The sequence below is a fragment of the Physella acuta genome, unplaced genomic scaffold, assembly GCF_028476545.2.
Source record: "Physella acuta isolate Inbredline_101_S28 unplaced genomic scaffold, ASM2847654v3 ptg000268l, whole genome shotgun sequence".
In the NCBI taxonomy this organism is placed as follows: Eukaryota; Metazoa; Mollusca; class Gastropoda; family Physidae; genus Physella; species Physella acuta.
The window spans coordinates 39206-60245 of NW_026731787.1; the positions used below are offsets into that span (position 1 = coordinate 39206).

At 35.6% G+C, this 21040-nt stretch overlaps 1 protein-coding gene across 1 annotated transcript in view; it reads left to right on the forward strand.

Annotated features, from left to right (window-relative positions):
* The first annotated feature begins 2103 nt into the window (after positions 1 to 2103).
* Positions 2104 to 21040, forward strand: part of LOC131939207 (corticotropin-releasing factor receptor 2-like) — a 35360-nt gene continuing 16423 nt past the window's right edge. Inside the window, exons 1-4 of the mRNA XM_059297400.1 lie at positions 2104 to 2250; positions 9876 to 9973; positions 16545 to 16659; positions 19527 to 19683. Coding sequence (XP_059153383.1) covers positions 2104 to 2250; positions 9876 to 9973; positions 16545 to 16659; positions 19527 to 19683 — 517 coding nt within the window. The remainder of the gene's footprint in view (positions 2251 to 9875; positions 9974 to 16544; positions 16660 to 19526; positions 19684 to 21040) is intronic.

Sequence of the window (21040 nt, forward strand, 5' to 3'; positions counted from 1 at the left end):
TGTCTGTGTCGTAATGCCAGTCTCTTGTCTCTGCTCTAATGCCGGTCTCCTGAATGTTTTCTAATGACGGTCTCCTGAATGTTTTCTAATGACGGTCTCCTGAATGTTTTCTAATGACGGTCTCCTGAATGTTTTCTAATGACGGTCTCCTGAATGTTTTCTAATGACGGTCTCCTGCATGTTTTCTAATGACGGTCTCCTAAATGTTTTCTAATGACGGTCTCCTGAATGTTTTCTAATGACGGTCTCCTGAATGTTTTCTAATGACGGTCTCCTGAATGTTTTCTAATGACGGTCTCCTGAATGTTTTCTAATGACGGTCTCTTGAATATTTTCTAATGACGGTCTCCTAAATGTTTTCTAATGACGGTCTCCTAAATGTTTTCTAATGACGGTCTCCTAAATGTTTTCTAAAGACTGTATCCTAAATGTTTTCTAATGACGGTCTCCTGAATGTTTTCTAATGACGGTCTCCTGAATGTTTTCTAATGACGGTCTCCTAAATGTTTTCTAATGACGGTCTCCTAAATGTTTTCTAAAGACTGTATCCTAAATGTTTTCTAATGACGGTCTCCTGAATGTTTTCTAATGACGGTCTCCTAAATGTTTTCTAATGACGGTCTCCTGAATGTTTTCTAATGACGGTCTCCTGAATGTTTTCTAATGACGGTCTCCTGAATGTTTTCTAATGACGGTCTCCTGGATGTTTTCTAATGACGGTCTCCTGAATGTTTTCTAATGACGGTCTCCTGAATGTTTTCTAATGACGGTCTCCTAAATGTTTTCTAATGACGGTCTCCTAAATGTTTTCTAAAGACTGTATCCTAAATGTTTTCTAATGACGGTCTCCTGAATGTTTTCTAATGACGGTCTCCTGAATGTTTTCTAATGACGGTCTCCTGAATGTTTTCTAATGACGGTCTCCTGAATGTTTTCTAATGACGGTCTCCTGAATGTTTTCTAAAGACTGTATCCTAAATGTTTTCTAATGACGGTCTCCTAAATGTTTTCTAATGACGGTCTCCTGAATGTTTTCTAATGACGGTCTCCTGAATGTTTTCTAAAGACTGTATCCTAAATGTTTTCTAAAGACTGTATCCTAAATGTTTTCTAATGACGGTCTCCTGAATGTTTTCTAATGACGGTCTCCTAAATGTTTTCTAATGACGGTCTCCTGAATGTTTTCTAATGACGGTCTCCTGAATGTTTTCTAATGACGGTCTCCTAAATGTTTTCTAATGACGGTCTCCTGAATGTTTTCTAATGACGGTCTCCTGAATGTTTTCTAATGACGGTCTCCTGAATGTTTTCTAATGACGGTCTCCTGAATGTTTTCTAATGACGGTCTCCTGAATGTTTTCTAATGACGGTCTCCTGAATGTTTTCTAATGACGGTCTCCTGAATGTTTTCTAATGACGGTCTCCTAAATGTTTTCTAATGCCGGTCTCCTAAATGTTTTCTAATGACGGTCTCCTGAATGTTTTCTAATGACGGTCTCCTGAATGTTTTCTAATGACGGTCTCCTGAATGTTTTCTAATGACGGTCTCCTGACCATGCCCCAATGCCATCACATGACACATTGATTTAGCAAGGTCGAGACCTTAATGTACCAGTTTAAATTAAAGGCGAATTTTTCTTTTATGTAGTTACGATTGTGGTGTAAAGAAAACGCGGTAATTAACTCAGCACTCAGTTTAAAATAGTTACCCCTTTCATCTAGTGGCGAAAGGTCTTGATGTGGTTTGAAGTCCTGTAGGTCATAAAGTCACACAAGCATAAAAAATTGCTTTATCAACCTATGATTAGAGGATTTATGAAACTGTTCCTTTACCTTAAACTTTTACCTTTTAACTTTTTAATGACCTCAAGCTGCTTAAAATATGTTTAATATCTAGAATACAAGACATGTTTGAACCATTTAAAATATCTTACAATAAAGAAGTTGAAACGAGACCTTAATAACATAGTATGAGTCTCTCTCTCTCTCTCTCTCTCTATCTCTCTCTTCCTCACACACACATAACACAACCACATAACACACACACACACCACTACATGATACACATATTCATTAACTACTGTTAACTAAGAACATATATTCATGTCAACTGTGAACATACTTTTACTATCAACAGAGTACTTCGCATACAGGATTTGTTTAGCAAATGGTACATGGCTCGCCAATTGGACAAACTACAGCGCATGTTCTGAAGGCTACTCTGATACATATCTCAAGGATATGAGTGAGGTAAGTAGTTAGTACTAAAACAGTTAGTGTTAGTTACCTCACAAGTTAAAGACTATAGACAGGTATATGGAGGTTTCGTGTAAGTAGTAATGTTCTGAAGGCTACCCTAACAAATACCTCAAGGATTTTACTAATGTAAGTAAAGTTCCATTTCGAACCTGACAGATCATGTGGTAGGTGAAGTAGAGTTCATCTAATTATGTGCCCTTGGCATATAAAGGGATATTGTAATAATCGCTATGCCCAGCCGTTTTTACTAGTGAGTCAAGTTTCTATCAGAGCTGGGTGGACTCAAAGACTTCCTACGGGTTCAAACAAGAATTCAAGATTTTCAGTTTGGGTGCACTGCCATTCAACCACACCGCCCAATAGTGATGTAGGTAACCTCTCAATAATTTTAGAAACGTAAGAAAATTTTCAATGATTTAATAATTGTACTATCTCGAGAATGTAAGTAATGTTAGTAGCCTCCCCAGAATGTAGTCAATGTTAGTAGCCTAAATATGTAAGTAATGTTAGTAGTCTTCCCAGAATGTAAGTAATGCAAGTTGCATGCCAAGAATCTTAAAATGCTGAAGGTAGATTAGCAGTTCCTTAATGCATCTATTCGGGGAGGGGGGCACTGTACCCAGAAACACTTGCACCCCCTTACCTCGAAATTATGGTCTACACCCCCCCCCCCCCCCCCGAGAAAGTTCCAAGAGTTCCCCCGATCAAACGGATCAAAATCATTTAATTCACTCTTTCAAAGTTCTGTTTTCTTGATACCGATGTTAATACTTTAAACGTCGAAAAGCCGCCAGTGCAGACTTTAAGTTTTTATAAACAATTGAATTTTCGACGAGAACGGAAATATCAATACAGTCACTGTCCTCACCAGATTTCCGCTAACTTAATGAAATGTTTACTCAAATCGTCTGGAATTGAAATCTCGCGTACTACGTCATTATTTTCTGCTTAAAATGTGAGAGTGGCGTCCCTTCGTATTTCATCCGTTGGGTAGCGCGGTGCAGTGTGGGAAGATGACCCCTACGATAAGTCTTCAGGCGGGCAAGTTTAACAAGTTCCCGACATTTTATGGACGTTTCCTTTAATGACGTTCTTGTAACTCAAAAATGATTGGGGGGGGGGGGGGGGGTAGAGAGAGGAGGGAGAACTGGGGGAGGTGGGGGGGGGGAGGCTGTAACTCTGTAGAATAATTTTTTTTTTAATATTTGGTATTGTGTTATTTGTCAGTGTTTAGCCATTATATTTGTTCATAGTGTTCATCTTTGATATTTATTCTCTAACTTTAAATAATTAATAATATTATTTATTTTGTTCTATTTATATAATTTATTAAATATTTGAAACTACACTTAACAAGAGTAATACCTGTAAAATACAATTAACTAAATATAGTTGTTGTACGTCAGTGATCATGAATAGCTACTACAACAATATGTCATGTAATTTTATATTCCATGTTATATCTAAAATAAGTTATGACGGTGTAGCGAGTTTGATCCTAGTGACAATTATCGCAGAGAAACAAAGTCGATTCCATTGACTGGAATATAATTGTAAAACGGCGAAAACAACACGTGTATTCTCTAGACAAAAGACCGTTTGTGTTTTAACGATCACGTTACAATATGGTGTCTTGGAATAGTCGTTATGAAACATGGGGAGGGGGATTAGCGAGTCAGGCAGTCACTAAACATTGGATTTAGTGGGATTAGCGAGTCAGGCAGTCAACAAATATCTGATTGGATTTGGTGGGATTATCTAGCCGCGTTAGTCACGTGGTCATTAACCGCTGATCTTGGTGACACATCAACGTGACCTTTAACCCCAATCTCTAGGATCTTGATAATTTTTGTCAAACAGCTTTGTTCTTGTAATTTCTCCAACTGCTTTTAATCTCATCATTTTATTAAAGTCTCAGTTTAATTACCTAATTAGAGTATTAATCTCGATCTGGTATCATTTTTATTGTAGTTCCCTAATGCTTTTAACATTGGCAAAATATGCCCGCTAATTTACTGATGGAAGCTCATCAATCGCCTCATGATGTTTACACACAGTTTTGTTCTCACTTTTTTTGTCATGGCTCGCCAAACAGATGGGATGTTGAAATCGAGTTTAATCCCCAGGGTGTTAGTGTGTGTGGAAGGGATGGTCTGTGTGTGGATGAATGTCAGTGTGTATGGACAGTGTCAGCATGTGTGGGGGAATTATCAGTGTGTGTGAAGTGATTGTTTGTGTGTGGAGTGAGTGTCAGAGTGTGGAGTGAGTGTCAGAGTGTGGAGTGAGTGTCAGTGTGTGGAGTGTCAGAGTGTGGAGTGAGTGTCAGTGTGGGGAGTGAGTGTCAGTGTGTGGAGTGTCAGAGTGTGGAGTGAGTGTCAGTGTGGGGAGTGAGTGTCAGTGTGCGGAGTGAGTGTCAGTGTGTGGAGTGAGTGTCAGAGTGTGGAGTGTCAGAGTGTGGAGTGTCAGAGTGTGGAGTGTCAGAGTGTGGAGTGAGTGTCAGTGTGTGGAGTGTCAGAGTGTGGAGTGTCAGAGTGTGGAGTGAGTGTCAGTGTGTTGAGAGGAGGTCGGCGTGGTCGAGTCGGTAAAGCTCGTGGTTTGCTAAACCGGAGAGTCTCAAGTTCAAACCTTTGGGCAGATGATGCTCGATGACTGCGGACAGTAACTCTTCTGCCTTGTAGTTTGTTCTTGGTTGGACAAAGGCTATAGAAGCCAATCAAAAATACTACATTGTGTTGGAGGGAATCCCATCCAACACTAGAAGTGAGACGGAAGAAGACAGTCATGTCTTGTGGTGTACTTAAGTGTGGAGGGAGTTCAGTGTCTGAAAGGAGTGTCGCTGTGTGTGGATGGAGTGTGAGTATGTGTGGAGGGAGTGTGTGTGTGTAGAAAGAATATCAGTTTGTGGAGAGAGTGTCAGTCAATGTAGACTTAGACACGAAACCATAGGATTGTCGTAAAACAAACCTTTACCACAATCTAAACGATGTGTATGGTGAAGGAGTAGTTATGGGAAGACTCGTGCCCTTTTATTATACGTTAATCCCCACATTCTATACAGAAGAACATTACGTTTTATCAAGTAAACCCGCCATGAATCATCTGTCTGTTTAGCTATGTCTGCTTATTAAACTTCTCATCAACAACCCGTATTTTATCTCGTTCCCTTAGGCTTCGAGAAAATTCCTTCAATAAAGCTTTTAAACTGTATCATTTTAGGGTAATTATTAAACAACGATCAATAAAGGAATAAATTATATAGATAATTCACAGCATCAATTTTATTTACGAGTGCTGCAATTTATAGGAAATGTCAGGTCTAAAATGAACCATGTTCGTCTAGACTTCCTTATTTACATATTTATATAGTAGAAAATGTATGTATATGACGCTAGCAAGTGGTCCGGATAAGCCTTAATGTTGGAACGTAAGAATAGTTTTATCTACGAAATGTATGCTTTAGCTTCTAACGTGTTTTAGGTAAAGCTCACTTTGTGCCTGGTCAGCAGAAAAATTTAGATGCACAAACCTTTTTTTTTCAGCCTTATATTTTCAACCTTAAACTGAAAGATGAGTTCTTTTTTATACAGCAATTGTTAGCAATAAGAAGTACGGTTAGATTTTTTGTTTCTTTTTAATTGCGCCATACATGTAATTTACAGCGTCAGTTTAATTTACCGTGTTCTCTTCAGTATTACAGTTTTCATCATCGGCTTGTGTGGACTGGTACATATAATAGTGATACTTCTTTCTGACATTCTTTCAAGCATTGAATATGGTTTACTTCTACATAGTACAAAACGTCTAATTTCAATTTTTGTTTTCAACTTGAAAATTTAAATGTGTAATTAAATGGTGATTCGAGAAAACAACACTGTAAACAAAAATTTAAAATAAGTCAAATGATAATTTTCGGTGGAGTGGGTGCACTGGCTTATAACTAGAGCTGAAATAAATTGGGGATAAAAGAAGAATTATATTATAAATATAAATATTTGAAGCAGCGCGGATGATAGGTAGAGTAACATGAGACACAAAAATCAAATATTCTTCCCTTTCAAACAGCTTTATTCAAGTGCTGTTAGAATAAATGTTAAATCTCGTGCAATATCATGACCTAATTTCTGTAGATCCGAGACCTTAGCAGACGACTATTCTCTCTGCCGTTAGGAGAAAAACAATGTTATCTCTTCTTAGATAATGAAGCTGTCAGGATTTTTTCTCACCGTAATTACTAATTGTGACTCACTAGACAGTAGACTTAGAAAAGAAGAAAGACATACATATGCGGTGACACACAAAAATGTTATTGTCTAGAAGTGTATGAGTTTAGAGATACGAAAAAAAAAACGATGCCTATTAAATGTTGAGATACAAGAAAGTAATTATTCACTTTAAATGAAAGAAAGAAAACTATAACGATTTCACTTTAAATGAAAGAAAGAAAACAATAACGATTTCCTTTAAATGAATGAAAGAAAAAAAATAACAATTCTTCTTTAAATAAAAGAAAGAAAACAATAACAATTCCCCTTTAAATGAGAGAGAAACGTCTATTGATATTCCCAATAAGAAATGAGATCTAAGCAATAACTAGCGCGATCAATTCATCCCACCAAATTTCCTGCTTTGTATTCAGTCTGGAACCTTTGACTTACGCCGGATCAACAATTAATCTGCTTTTGGCTAACACGATCAAGATATAACTTTTTGCGACAGCTGTTTACTAATTGTTCTATTTTACTCAACCATCGATATAGTTTTTTCAGCTGCGAATAAGGGTAGCTTTTGTGTTTTTCACATTTTTTTCACACAAAAAAAAAGAATTACGTACGACATTACTGCACATGTGTTTCATATTAAACTATCTAAAAATATTTGAACTTTGAATAGAGCTGACTTGTGTCCCATAATTTGTTACGCCATTCTGGTACCCGCAGTAAAATTATAATCACAATTGATGAAATGTATAATCATATTCCTAGTTGTCTAGATGACTGAAGCTAAACCAAAGACCCCCTACCATACGATAACATCAGCTATCTTTCCCAGAATATTTTCCTTAGAGCCCTCCCATCAAAAGTCGGAGATTCTACTTTGGTCTGAGACTGACCTAATGTATCGACCAAAAATTAATTTCCCGACCTTGTAGTTCTTGGATTTGTGTGGGACTAGGGTCTAGGACGTCTGTGCTTAATTCAGACGCGTCTGGTCCTTTTTTTTCATCTTTATCAGCAGTTATTCCGAGCGTGTATTAGGTTAACTTGCCCAATAAAAATATTTGCTCGAATGGGAGGCGACTGACTGCTGTGTGTTAGCTGGTTGTGGTGATGGGACATTACGTCTTCAGGACAAATGACTTATGTCAGAACCAAGAACATATAGACTTGCTTGCTATGCATAGTGTTGATAGCGGCAGTGGACTGAATATGAAATGGACGTCAAGTCTAAGTTTATATAGCTCATGATGTTACTTTATTGCCAGAAAATCTGGCTTCTATTTGCTTTATATGACATATAACAATTGGAAATATCAAAGCAGGTATTTCAAACGTTCACCGTAATAAAACACATATGAGCTTTTAAGTATTTTTAGCCTACCATTAGTGAGATCAATATTTCAACTCCCGCCATGACATTATGAAACTTCCTCCCAGCATTCAACCCTCTGCTTTAAATACTCCGAACATCGTCAAATACCAGAGGCGCAGTGAAGACTGTTTTTAGCTGGTTTTTACACCAGGTTCAACTTCCAACTACCAGCATCCATTGTTATATACGTTAACTACAAAAAATCAGTTTAAACCTTCCAATGGCCCAAAAATAATTCAAACGTATACAATTATATGCTACCAACAAACAGTTTCTAAATCTTCCACCACCAATAAACACAACAAACACCTTCTAAATCTTCCACCACCACCAAACACCTTCTAGATATTCCAACACCATCAAACACGTTCTTTATCTTTCACCACAAATAAGAACCTTCTAGATATCACTCCACCACCAAACACCTTTTGGATCTTCCACCACCACCAACAAACAACTTCTTAATTCCCCGCCACCAACACATCTTTAAAACCATTTTTTTTTACTTTATGGTACATGTAAAAGCAAATCCGAAGTTTAGTGAAATCGGCTGGGAAAGCGTGCTATTTGTCTTCCATCAATATTCAATACTCTTTCAACAGATCAATCCAGGGCAAATATAATCACGTGATCGCGGTTTATTTTTAGCTGCATGTAAAAACAACTTGAGAATCTGGATTTTAATCACAGTTGGTCGACACATTCAGTCAAACATTTGATTAGCGTGTGTGTCGGGAGAGGGGGAGGGGATGCTCACGGTGACTCTAATGAGAACTGACGTACTTATTTACGTACACATTTTAGTATGCATGGCGGTTTCATTATCAGTTCAGATACATTCGTTTAACTCTAGTTTGATTTATTAAGAGTATTTGAGTATAAAATATATTTTGGAGCTGTGAAATGTTAAAACCATTAACTGCATTATTTGCAGCAGTTTCTTATGGCAGGCCAAATGGTAATGGAGCTGGGAAAATGTAAAATTTAAATACATGTAGTCGTTAAATTAAAAAAAAAAGATTTGGGGAAAAACAAATGGAACATTAATGTTGCGAAACGAAAAACTAAAAAAAAAACCCATAAAAAAAAACATTATTACATTATTGTAAAGTTTAAAAATACAATCAATATAAATTTATGTAAATTGATTTGAAAAAATGTAAATGCTACGAATTAATTTTTCTTTGGGTTTGATAACACGACAAGTTACTTGAAGTCTGTCTGTCTGTCTGTCTGTCCGTCCGTCCGTCCGTCCGTCCGTCCGTCCGTCATTCCGTCCGTCCGTCCGTCCGCCCGCCTGTCTGTCTGTCTGTCTCTCTGTCTGTCTGTCTGTCTGTCTCTCTGTCTGTCTGTCTGTCTGTCCGTCCGTCCGTCCGTCCTTACTCCGTCCGTCCGTCTCTTGTCTAGCGTTCCGACTCACTGTCTGTTTTATATTTAAAAAATCAATTATCCAGTAAATTACATCACGCTAAGTTTCATTCAACTGATATATTAAAAGTCTCACACTGCAATTGTTCTATACACAAAAACCTTTCCCAAACAGCTGATGTGTTTTACAAAAGACAAACACAAGTTTTAATGTAGTGTAGTATGAAAGCATTCAGCTGTAATTGTCTGCGTATCGTGTTTGGTTTAGCTGTACTAGTGTTCCAGTGGTTAATTCCTTTTAATTTATCTATATGTCTCATACTTCTTTAATAACAGGTCTAGTGGTTATGAGCGCTAGTTATTTGATTTAAGATTTACCTGTTAATAAAGTACATTTCTTTCATTTAAGATTTAGGCCACCTATTAATAAATTATAAATCTCTGATCTAAGATCTAACTGAAATAAATTGTAGGCCTACATCTTTGATTTAAGATCTACCTGTAAAAAAATTTAACTGTAAACAAATTGTACATCTTTGATTCAAGTTTCACCATTAAACTACCTGCACTTGTATGATACCAGATTTACTTTTATATGACCGTTTTTCTTTAATTTGATATTTATCTGTATTTGGCCGTTTTTTTAATTTTGATTTCAGATCCACCTGTACAAGATCCTGATAGATGTTATCTTCATCACCAACCTCATCTCGCTCGCCTTCCTCATCATCACACTCTTCATCTTTTGTTACTTCAGGTTTGTATGTACTGGTACTTGTGTCAATGGTGTCGTGCTTACACTATCTGTTCCACGGACAAATACAGCGTATGTCTGTACGTGCGTTTGTGACACCCGCACGTACACACATACATACATACAATCATACCTCTTTTTCGCTTGATTATCATACTGCAACAGCAAATAAACATATTTAAAGTATTTTAAACCAAACCAGTGTTTTAGCCATGATTTGAATGCCGATATTTTCAACCCACTTTAGCAAAACTTTATATATATATATATATATATATATATATATATATATATATATATATATATATATATATATATATATATATATATAAAATTTATATATATATATATATATATATATATATATATATATATATATATATATATATATATATATATATATATATATATATATATATACACGTACATATTTATATATATCTACACGTACATATATATATATATACATATATATACAACATAGATATATATACGTACATATATATATATATATATATATATATATATATATATATATATATATATATATATGTGTGTGTGTGTGTGTGTGTGTGTGTTTATGTATAAAACAAGTGCTTAATACATTGACATATTGAAAGAGATCACGTGGAACACCGGATGTGACGTTCATGTAGAATGTTGACAGGAAAACAATAAACAGGAAGTATCGTGCCAGGAGATTGTAACAATTAACGACAGCCACCGGCAAAAGTTAACTGGGGAAATAATCCGGACAAATGCGTCAGATATTTGTGAAATGACAAGACTGTCACAAACAATAAAGGCATATTTTATGGGAGGTTATATCTGGATGTCTTCGTGTCACATGCTATACAAAAAAGCATGCTCTGTCATACATTGGAGTCTATCTGCCCACTTCACAAAATTTCATGCCCTACTTTAAATTAGCCTTTTTAACGAAAAAAAAAACGTATATCATAGTTAGTTGCACAAACCAAGAAAATATGACGTCACAGTCTCAAAACCTTTCGTTTACAAAGAAAATAATTACGTCTAAAGCCGTCGACACATAGCGCATCAAACGGCTTTAAAATAGATATCACGTGATTCCGTAACCCGTTTTAACTTTGGTCGGAACGACTTGATGCGGCCGCTTACGGCAGATTAATTTTTTCTACAAGACCCCTTTTCTATATGTCAAAACAAAAGCCACTTAAAAAGGTAAGTTTTCAAAAATTGTATTAAAATATTTTAACACTCGGACTAGCTCTGTATTTGTTAGGATTATTTTAATAATCCATTTTTCTGCTTAAGTCTAATTTTTTGTAATATTTTACGCTTTAGCAGACTACGAACTTCGTCTCACAAAGCAATCCTCCGAATGACACTATTTAAACGGTATCGATACTTTTTAAACCCCTTTCCGCGCCGATTGATTGATTGTAAAATACAATAAATTTTACGAAGTGTCTACTCGGAATAAGATTTTTCGGCAAAAGATAGTTCTGCGCATGCGCAGTGACCTATGGCTAGGGTTAGGGCTAGAATGAGGGTTAGGGGTAGGATTAGGGATAGGGTTAAGGATAGGATTAGGGTTGGTATTAGGGTTCTGCGGTTGTAAACACACGCATGCGCAGTACCATCGAAAACATCGCCGCTAAGTGGTAGTTTCTCTCCATTGCGCATGCGTATCGCATGCGTATCTTATTCCGACTAGAATCGGCCTAAATTTTATGACATTGACGCTTTTAAAAAAAAAGAATACTTACAAAATTGGAGTTTAAATGTTGCTAACGTAATTATCTTGTGTTAAATGTTAATACAAAACACATTTATACAAATATGTAACGTTTTGAAGGCCCGCTCTAGTTGTAACTAATTCGCTGTAATCATGATCGAACTGGGAATCGAGCTATTTAAATAAAATACTGTAAAAAGATACACACTTAAACTAAACATGGATTGAGTGTAATATATTTATCCAGTGGCGTAGCCAGGATCGTCTCAAGGGGGGGGGGGTTCCAATTTTTACCCGGGGACAAACTTTCGATTTGCACCCCCCCTCAAACTTTCGATTTGCACCCCCCCCCCCTCAAACTTTCGATTTGCACCCCCCCCCCTCAAACTTTCGATTTGCACACCCCCCTCAAACTTTCGATTTGCACACCCCCCTCAAACTTTCGATTTGCACCCCCCCTCAAACTTTCGATTTGCACCCCCCCCCCCCCTCAAACTTTCGATTTGCACCCCCCCCCCTCAAACTTTCGATTTGCACCCCCCTCATACTTTTTATATATACCGAGGGGTCTATGGGGGGGGGGGGGGTTATGACCCCCCCTAACCCCCCCCCTGCCTACGCCACTGTATTTATCTATTTAATTAAATGCACTAGTAGACTTCTTTTTGTTAATAATTAACAATGTAGAAAATATTGAAAATGGTCTCACAAAGTAGACCAATACTAGTAATAGCGATACCGCTTAACACGCATCTCCGTTCAGCCTTAAATCTAGTTTTTAAGCCCCGAACTTCCTAGATAATTAATTAGCTCTAAAGGCTTTATACATGATTAATATTGATAAAATTAAAATAAGGGATTCAATTATTGTTTAAATTGTAAGGTTCTTGTTAATAAAACACCATATTGCATGTCTGTCAACCTATTAAGTAGGCCTATTAAATATACTATATATTTTAAAATAGGCATATCGTTGTTTTCGACTTACTAGCTTATTATTATTACTCAGTTGTTCTTTTTAAGCACTCACAAACACACTAATTTTTGTTTAACTAATAACTGTAATAAATATATTAATATATTTAATATTATTAAAGCTTAATTAACTTTATTTAGCCTATAACTTGATATATTAGTAGTAACATATTTTTTGCGGACGTTACAAAAACACAAAAACCAGTCACTCTTTTAATTAGTGGTATCGATGCCCTTCTTCAAAAGGTCCGTGTATTTTTTTTTTAATAATAAAATATATTATAAGCAGAACTATTAATTTTTTTTTTAGCTATCCATTGTCAAAAATTAAATAGTATAACTATAATTAACTACTTATGATTTTATTATTTATAGGCAAGACAGAATGGGGAAGAAGAATCCCTTGAATGTAGTAAATCTCTATCAAAGGTATTCTGATGTAAGTGGTGAAGTGCGAATAGGCAATGTAGTTTATTTGTACTATATAAAAAATAAAAATATCTCCAAGGTACTTGATGAGCTATTAGATTGAAACAGACATATAAAAACAACAAAAAATTATTTTGCTAACAGAAACTCTGTAAAAAAATTCATGCTCTTAAAATCAAACCCTGAAAGAAATTGGCAACAGTTGGTTAGTTATTTCAATGAACCCTATGTAGGAATAAACACACAGGCAACACCACTATCTGTGAGAAAAGGTTAAAGCTTAAATAAAACAATGGAGTGGCTTGATGCAAAAAGTATCAATGAACAAAATCAGCTAATTGATTTTGCTATAACTGAAGGTGCTCGCAGGCAAAGATCACACAAAACCCAACAGCGAGAAATTGAAAGTGAAATCATACAAAGAAGAGAAGAATCAAGAAAGAAAAGAAAGAAAGAAAGAAGTTAAAGATAGATGTTGATAAGTTGGCAAAAGGTCAGTTATTTATTAACGATGAAATATTCTGCAATGTGGAGACCAGACAAAAACAAGTGTTTGCTAAAATTATCAATGGAGAGGATATGACTGGCCAACTGCTAAAACACAAGTGGGAATGTATAAATGACAATGACACCTTGTTTTTTGGTAGAATAGTCTTAAGACTCACAGCTAGTGAGACAAAACTTGATAGATTTGTAATTGCTTATTGAAAGTTATTGGTCAATTGATGAGGAAAATAGTGAAGACTCAGAACTCAATGTAGCTACTTTAATAACTGATATGATCAGTAAGCATCTGTTGTTTGAGTTTTAATTTACAAGTTCCTTTAGAAGTTATATTGTACAATTTTTAATAAATGCAATGCACAAAGTTAGTCTCTTTATAAAACACAAGAATTTATATAGATCTATACATTTTTGTGACTGCTCCTTGTTCAACAAAATAAAATTCTAAGTTCATGTTTGTCAATATCATAAATATATATCTAATAATAATATATGCATCTGATTAGCAGGACTGATCAGATATGTAGTTATGATATATCTTATTATTCCTGCAAATCAGATGCATGTATTAATATATAATATATTCATAAATAATTAGCCTTTAGCTTATTCATTTGACTTTGAGACTACACATCCTACACTGTACACAAAACTAGCCAGATTATTGCTTCTATTCACACATTACTCCTAAAATTAAAAGCTTGTAAACTTTGGGACTTTCCTATATATTAAATAAAATAAAAAAAAAACAGACACACTCTGTTTATGAATTTGTTTTATTCAATTTTTTAATGTAGGCATAAGTTTCCATGTATGCTATAATAGTTTAAACTACTCTTTATTGTGCCATGATTTAAACCATTAATAATAATATCCATGTTTACTTGTTTAGGCCTATTTTTAATGAACCAAGTTTTGTCATGATGCATAATTTTTTTTAAAATGTCTCTCAATAGATCTAGATCTATAGAATCTAGAACGCGCCCGTCGTAGATCATGAACAATCAGGGTTGAATTTTGGAGTAGAGCTAGATCTAGATCTTTGTTGTTTTAAATTAGGCCTAATTTAATTTTAATTTTAATGTGTCCGTAAAAAATTCAATAATCGTGAATTTCATTTAAATCTAGATCTAGATTTAGATCTAGATCTAGATCTAGTTAAACTTTAGAGTTTAGAGATATGATGGCGATGGGGATTGAGTCTAGGTCTAGATCTAGATTCTAGGGTAGAGTCTAGCTATTTACTAAAGATATCTAGATCTAGATCTAAATCTAGTACTAAATAGTATTTAGTACTAGATTTAGATCTAGATATCTAGGTACTAGTTAACTAGAGTCTATTTACATTTATTTAGAATCTAGATCTAGATCTAGATCTAGATCTAGAGTCTAGTAATTAATTAGTGTTAAACGGTAGGCCTAAACCTACTTATAATCTAGCTTTGGTATTTCCTTAAGCGTAAATATATTTAAAGCTAATAAACTAGATTGTTTAAAAACATTTTATTACAATTTATTTAGTCTTACGTAACCTACTCTCTTCGCTCTAGACTAGACGCGCGCAAAGTTAAACTGCGATAATGTAATAATTTTGAGAAATTATAATTATGCCTTTTATTAGAAGATTTTCCCATTCGCTTTTTTCGTACTCTCGACGTGACCAACTTTTGGTTTCATTCTCCATAGGCTTAGTTGTCCCCGCAATTTTTACACTAAAACCGTCATATCTAGAGAACCGTTTATCCAATAAACATAAGTTTGGTATTGTTTTGCAGCATTTAGTCCCATTAATACAACCCTGTCGTTATTTCTGTCATTTTCTTCAATTGAAAAATTGTGTGCAACTAACTATATTCACTTAACCTAAAAAAACAATTAAATTTTATTTTAGAGCAATCAAAGTTTTGCTATTTTGGCTGTTTAGTACATCTTTGCGTGTTTTATTCATACATATTTCAGAGCAATCAAAGTTTTGCTATTATGGCTGTTTAGTATATCTTTGAGTGTTTTATTCAAATTTTAGAATATTTACGTCTCTGCATAAACTTAACTTAGATGGAAAAAAAACATTTTGAGTGGTGATGTCTAGGAGTCCAAACGTAATTGACAACAAAAATTGCTTAAAGTTTTCGAACTTCTCTCCATTACTGTCGTATACAACTCGCCTGTACACACAGCATCTGATCAGTTGCCTGCAGCACTGCCACTCACAATCCCCTTCCAACTGTCAATCACTTTCTTCTCGTGTCTCTCCATTTCTTATCCTTATAATCTCTCCACAAACACATACCATGTCACACGGGCTAGTGACTTTCATAATGAAACTCGTTCACAACCTCAACATACGCAAACGTCAAACATAGAACACATTCTACACGCCTAGGCTACACACCGTGGCGTAGCGAGGTCGGGTGTCACCCAGTGCGGCACTAAATGGTGTCACCCCTCAGAGGCGTAGCGACCCTTCTCGGGGACAAACTTACAATTTTCGATTTGCACCCCCCTCAAACTTTCGATTTGCACCTCTTAAAAGACTATTTAACACTCGAAGTAATACTTCATTAAGTGGAATTATTATTTTTCTCTATATATTTTGCTACTTTTTGCCTTGGTGTCGACCCCCCCCCCCCAAATGATGTCACCCGGTTTTCGCACCCCGTGTCCCCCCTCGCTACGCCTCTGGCTACACATACATACCATTCACATATTTCATATCACAACACAGACTAATACTTCGCTGTCCCCAACATCACACGGTATCGCCACAGTAAAACACTACACGAATAAGCTACACATACTCCGTTGTATTATTTCATATCACAACACATGTTATTTAAAATTTATTTTATACATGTTACTGTTAAAATTGAAACTTTGAATTCTTATTAAGCAAGTGTTGACGTCTGTAAATGAACTTTGTTTGAACGAGCATGTTTGTCCTCACAGATCAATTCAGTGCAGCAGAATCTCAATCCACAAGCATCTGGTTGTGTCCTTCATCATCAGCTTCAGCATTAGCGTGTTCCAGGTTCAGTCAAACTCCTTCTCCATTAGAGATATTGTAAGTCACAGGTTAAACCATCTCCATTAGAGATATTGTAAGTCACAGGTTAAACCATCTCCATTAGAGATATTGTAAGTCACAGGTTAAACCATCCTACATTAGAGATATTGTAAGTCACAGGTTAAACATTCCTACATTAGAGATATAGTAAGTGGCAGGTTAAACCATCCTACATTAGAGATATTGTAAGTGGCAGGTTAAACCACCCGACATTAGAGATATTGTAAGTGGCAGGTTAAACCACCCGACATTAGAGATATTGTAAGTGGCAGGTTAAACCACCCGACATTAGAGATATTGTAAGTGGCAGGTTAAACCTTCCTACATTAGAGATATTGTAAGTGACAGGTTAAACCACCCGACATTAGAGATATTGTAAGTGGCAGGTTAAACCATCCTACATTAGAGATATTGTAAGTGGCAGGTTAAACCATCCTACATTAGAGATATTGTAAGTCACAGGTTAAACCATCCTACATTAGAGATATTGTAAGTCACAGGTTAAACATTCCTACATTAGAGATATTGTAAGTGGCAGGTTAAACATTCCTACATTAGAGATATTGTAAGTGGCAGGTTAAACCATCTCCATTAGAGATATTGTAAGTCGAAGGTTAAACCATTTCCATTAGAGGTTGTGACAGGTTAAACCACCCTCCATTAGAGATATTGTAAGTGGCAGGTTAAACCATCCTACATTAGAGATATTGTAAGTGGCAGGTTAAACCACCCGACATTAGAGATATTGTAAGTGGCAGGTTAAACCATCCTACATTAGAGATATTGTAAGTCACAGGTTAAACCAACCGACATTAGAGATATTGTAAGTAACAGGTTAAACCATCCTACATTAGAGATATTGTAAGTTACAGGTTAAACCACCCGACATTAGAGATATTGTAAGTCACAGGTTAAACCATCTTCATTAGAGATATTGTAAGTTACAGGTTAAACCACCCGACATTAGAGATATTGTAAGTCACAGGTTAAACCATCTTCATTAGAGATATTGTAAGTCACAGGTTAAACCACCCGACATTAGAGATATTGTAAGTCACAGGTTAAACCTTCCTACATTAGAGATATTGTAAGTGGCAGGTTAAACCATCCTACATTAGAGATATTGTAAGTCACAGGTTAAACCATTCTCTATCGAAGGTAGTGACAGGTTAAACCTTTCTATATTAGAGATATTGTAAGTGACAGGTTAAACCACCCTACATTAGAGATATTGTAAGTGGCAGGTTGAACCATCCTACATTAGAGGTGGTGACAGGTTAAACCACCCACCGTTAGAGATATTGTAAGTGACAGGTTAAACCATCTTCCACTATAGGTGGTGACAGGTTAAACACAATTGCTGTCAATGAGAACCTTCATGTAGGAACCTCACTCACATTACAAACCTGACTTTCTAACAGACAAACCTACCACACACCTTAAGACAAAACTACCACTCACCCTAAGAGAAACCAACCACATATAATACAAGCCTATCAGAAATCTAAAGAAAATAATATTACCCTTCTTAAGACTAACCTACTACACACCCTAAGACATGCATACCACACTTGAAGACAAATCTGTCACCCTCCTAAGATAAACCTCTATTTTAAGACATACTGACTGTACATAATAAGACAAGCCTACCAGAAATCTAAAGAAAATAATACTACCTTTCCTAGGACTAACCTAAGACACACCCTAAGACAAACCTCCCACACACCTTAAGATAAACCTACCACACTCCTTAAGACTAACCTAACACACACCCTAAGATAAATCTTTTTCACACCACGTGACAAACAAACCTAGCATCTTAAGAAAAAATACCTTTTTTTCCCTTTATGCATTATCCCTAACAGACAAACCAATCTCATAATTCCTGCATAATATTCCAAGTCTACAAAAACTACTCTAAGGCTCAGACTCTAAGCCTCACACATTATAATTGTGTCTACCTCACCGTCCCGAAAAGCCTAAAACAAAGTACACCAAACGTCTGTCTCTAACCTAATTCTCTGAGCAGTTTAAAATGACAAGAAATGTTTAAGAGTGCGGTGTTGTGTCCCTTAGGAAATGCACCCTGACAAGTCGGGCACACCGTCCATTAGTTCACTTGTATGCCAGATTTTTATATTTTTAACATTTCAATTTTGACGTTCCATTTTCTATTTAAAAATTTTTTACTTTATATCATTCTCGAAACGTTGCCTAGTTATCCAGCTATAAAACATCACATTTTAAGACACAGACTTCAAGAATATTTTGGTTATAACGAGGTCTAATCGGGAAAAAATATTCAAAGTTCAAGTGCAGTCTAGCTATGAACGTCTCTTAATATTGAACATACCGGTCAATATTTTGTACTCGTTGTATACAAATACTTTAGTTCCGATGTCAGAGTACCAGTTAGTTTTCCAATTTCGTGTTGGATATATAAGTATTCAAGGCAGGCTACTGGCGTGAATTAGATGCAAGGATAACAAAGACATTATTATACTAGTATGACGCACCAAAAGGGCCCAAGACAAATTGAATAGGCATTCTACTTCATCTTCCTCGGTTGTAAAAATAATGTATAAATACTACTTTTATAGAGTAGTGTAAGAAAGTGTACATACTGCTTTATACAAAATTACAATTTAGGTACCACAATGTTGGAACAAAATTCTAAAGCAGTTTAAAATTATTTTAAAGCAGTATGCACACTTTTTCTAAAAGAAATAATACCATTCTAAAGCAGTTTAAAATTATTTTAATGCGGTATGCACACTTTTTCTAAAAGAAATAATACCATTCTAAAGCAGTGTTCACACAACAATTCTAAATGTCTCATGCAGTAAACTTGATCTGTATTTCAGGAGTGGCTGTGTAGGGCCGTGGTGACGGTGGCCAAATACTCCCAAATGGCCAACTTTGCCTGGATGCTGGTGGAGGGGATTTATCTTCACAACCGTTTGGTGGTCACCGTCTTCCCCTCGGCTGCCCCCTTCAAAACCTTCTACTTCATCGGATGGGGTAGGTCACCACCACCCCCCCCCCCCCCCCACACACATAGACATATACAGAGTTACTCTGGAAGTGTGTACTTCGGGAATATTGTATAACCTGTTCAGATGTAATTTAAGAAATACTTCCTCCGGAAATTCGATTTCCGAAACTTATTTTTATGTTGGAAATTCGTAGTCTTGAAAGTTCGCAACAAGTTGGATTCGAAATCCGGAACATATCTATATTGGAATATTCTTTGTTCGAAACTATTTAAAACCAAAAGGTATACGTTCATAATCAGAAGCATTTATCCTTTTCATTCTTAATCCGAACATATTTAAGTATATGTTCGTTATGCGAAGGATTTAAAATTTGAAACGCTCGTACTCTGAAACATTTGGGATTTGGAATGTTCCTTAGCCGAACGCCTAAAATCCTGAACACAACTGTTCTGTCTTGCCAATAAAACGTGTGCATTATTTAACGTCAATAGCGTGCAGTGTTGACTACTTAATTTTAATGAAGGAAAAACGTAATCAAATGAGCTAATTGCCTTGCCAAAAAATACGCTAATTGAGTGGAGCGAAAACAGTTTATTTAACAAAATAAATAAATTTAAAAACATTTTTTTAAAATTCGAAACTAACGTCAAAGGCAGTTAAAATGCGAGTTAAAACGCCAGTTATTATTGTAATAACAGGTAATGTTCATTCCTAACACAATTAGATGGGAAATTATTTTCAATTCAAATGAAATTTTCAAAAACTTGAAATTTTAACGATTTTCAAGAAGGCTATCATTTTATTTTCAAAGCCTACTTTGAAGCTGCGTACGTTTTTATTCTTAACATTTCTTATTTGATTTTTAAAATATTATAATAAATAGAAGAGATTTTTTTTAAATTGAGGCAATGGCAAGCAGTGCAAACTGCAAACGACAGCCTATAGTCCCCTACCTTCACACCCCCCCCCCTCCCAACCCGAATTCACGTGCTAATTTGAAATGCATATTATGCTTATCTTGCACTGCTTGTATGAAGGGGCCATAATGACTTCACCCTATTAGAAATTTAATATCATCCAACCTTAAAAAAAAAACCACATTCATTATTGTCAATTCATCTCTCCCAAATTTTAAATTGATTTCTACTTTAATGTCCTTCCGTTCAAACCTCCGCCCAAGGTTAGCCGTACTTCCGGTTAACGGCTAAGAAATATGTTCGGTTTTTTTAAATTAAAAATATCCTTACAATTTTCAATTCCCATTTTCTTGAAGTTCCTTGTCCTTGTCTTTAAGTTTAAAATATTACTTCGTGACCCTAAGTGCTCATAAATAAATCCTGAACTTCCTTTTATGATTTAAAATAAAATTGTTGAATTTTCAA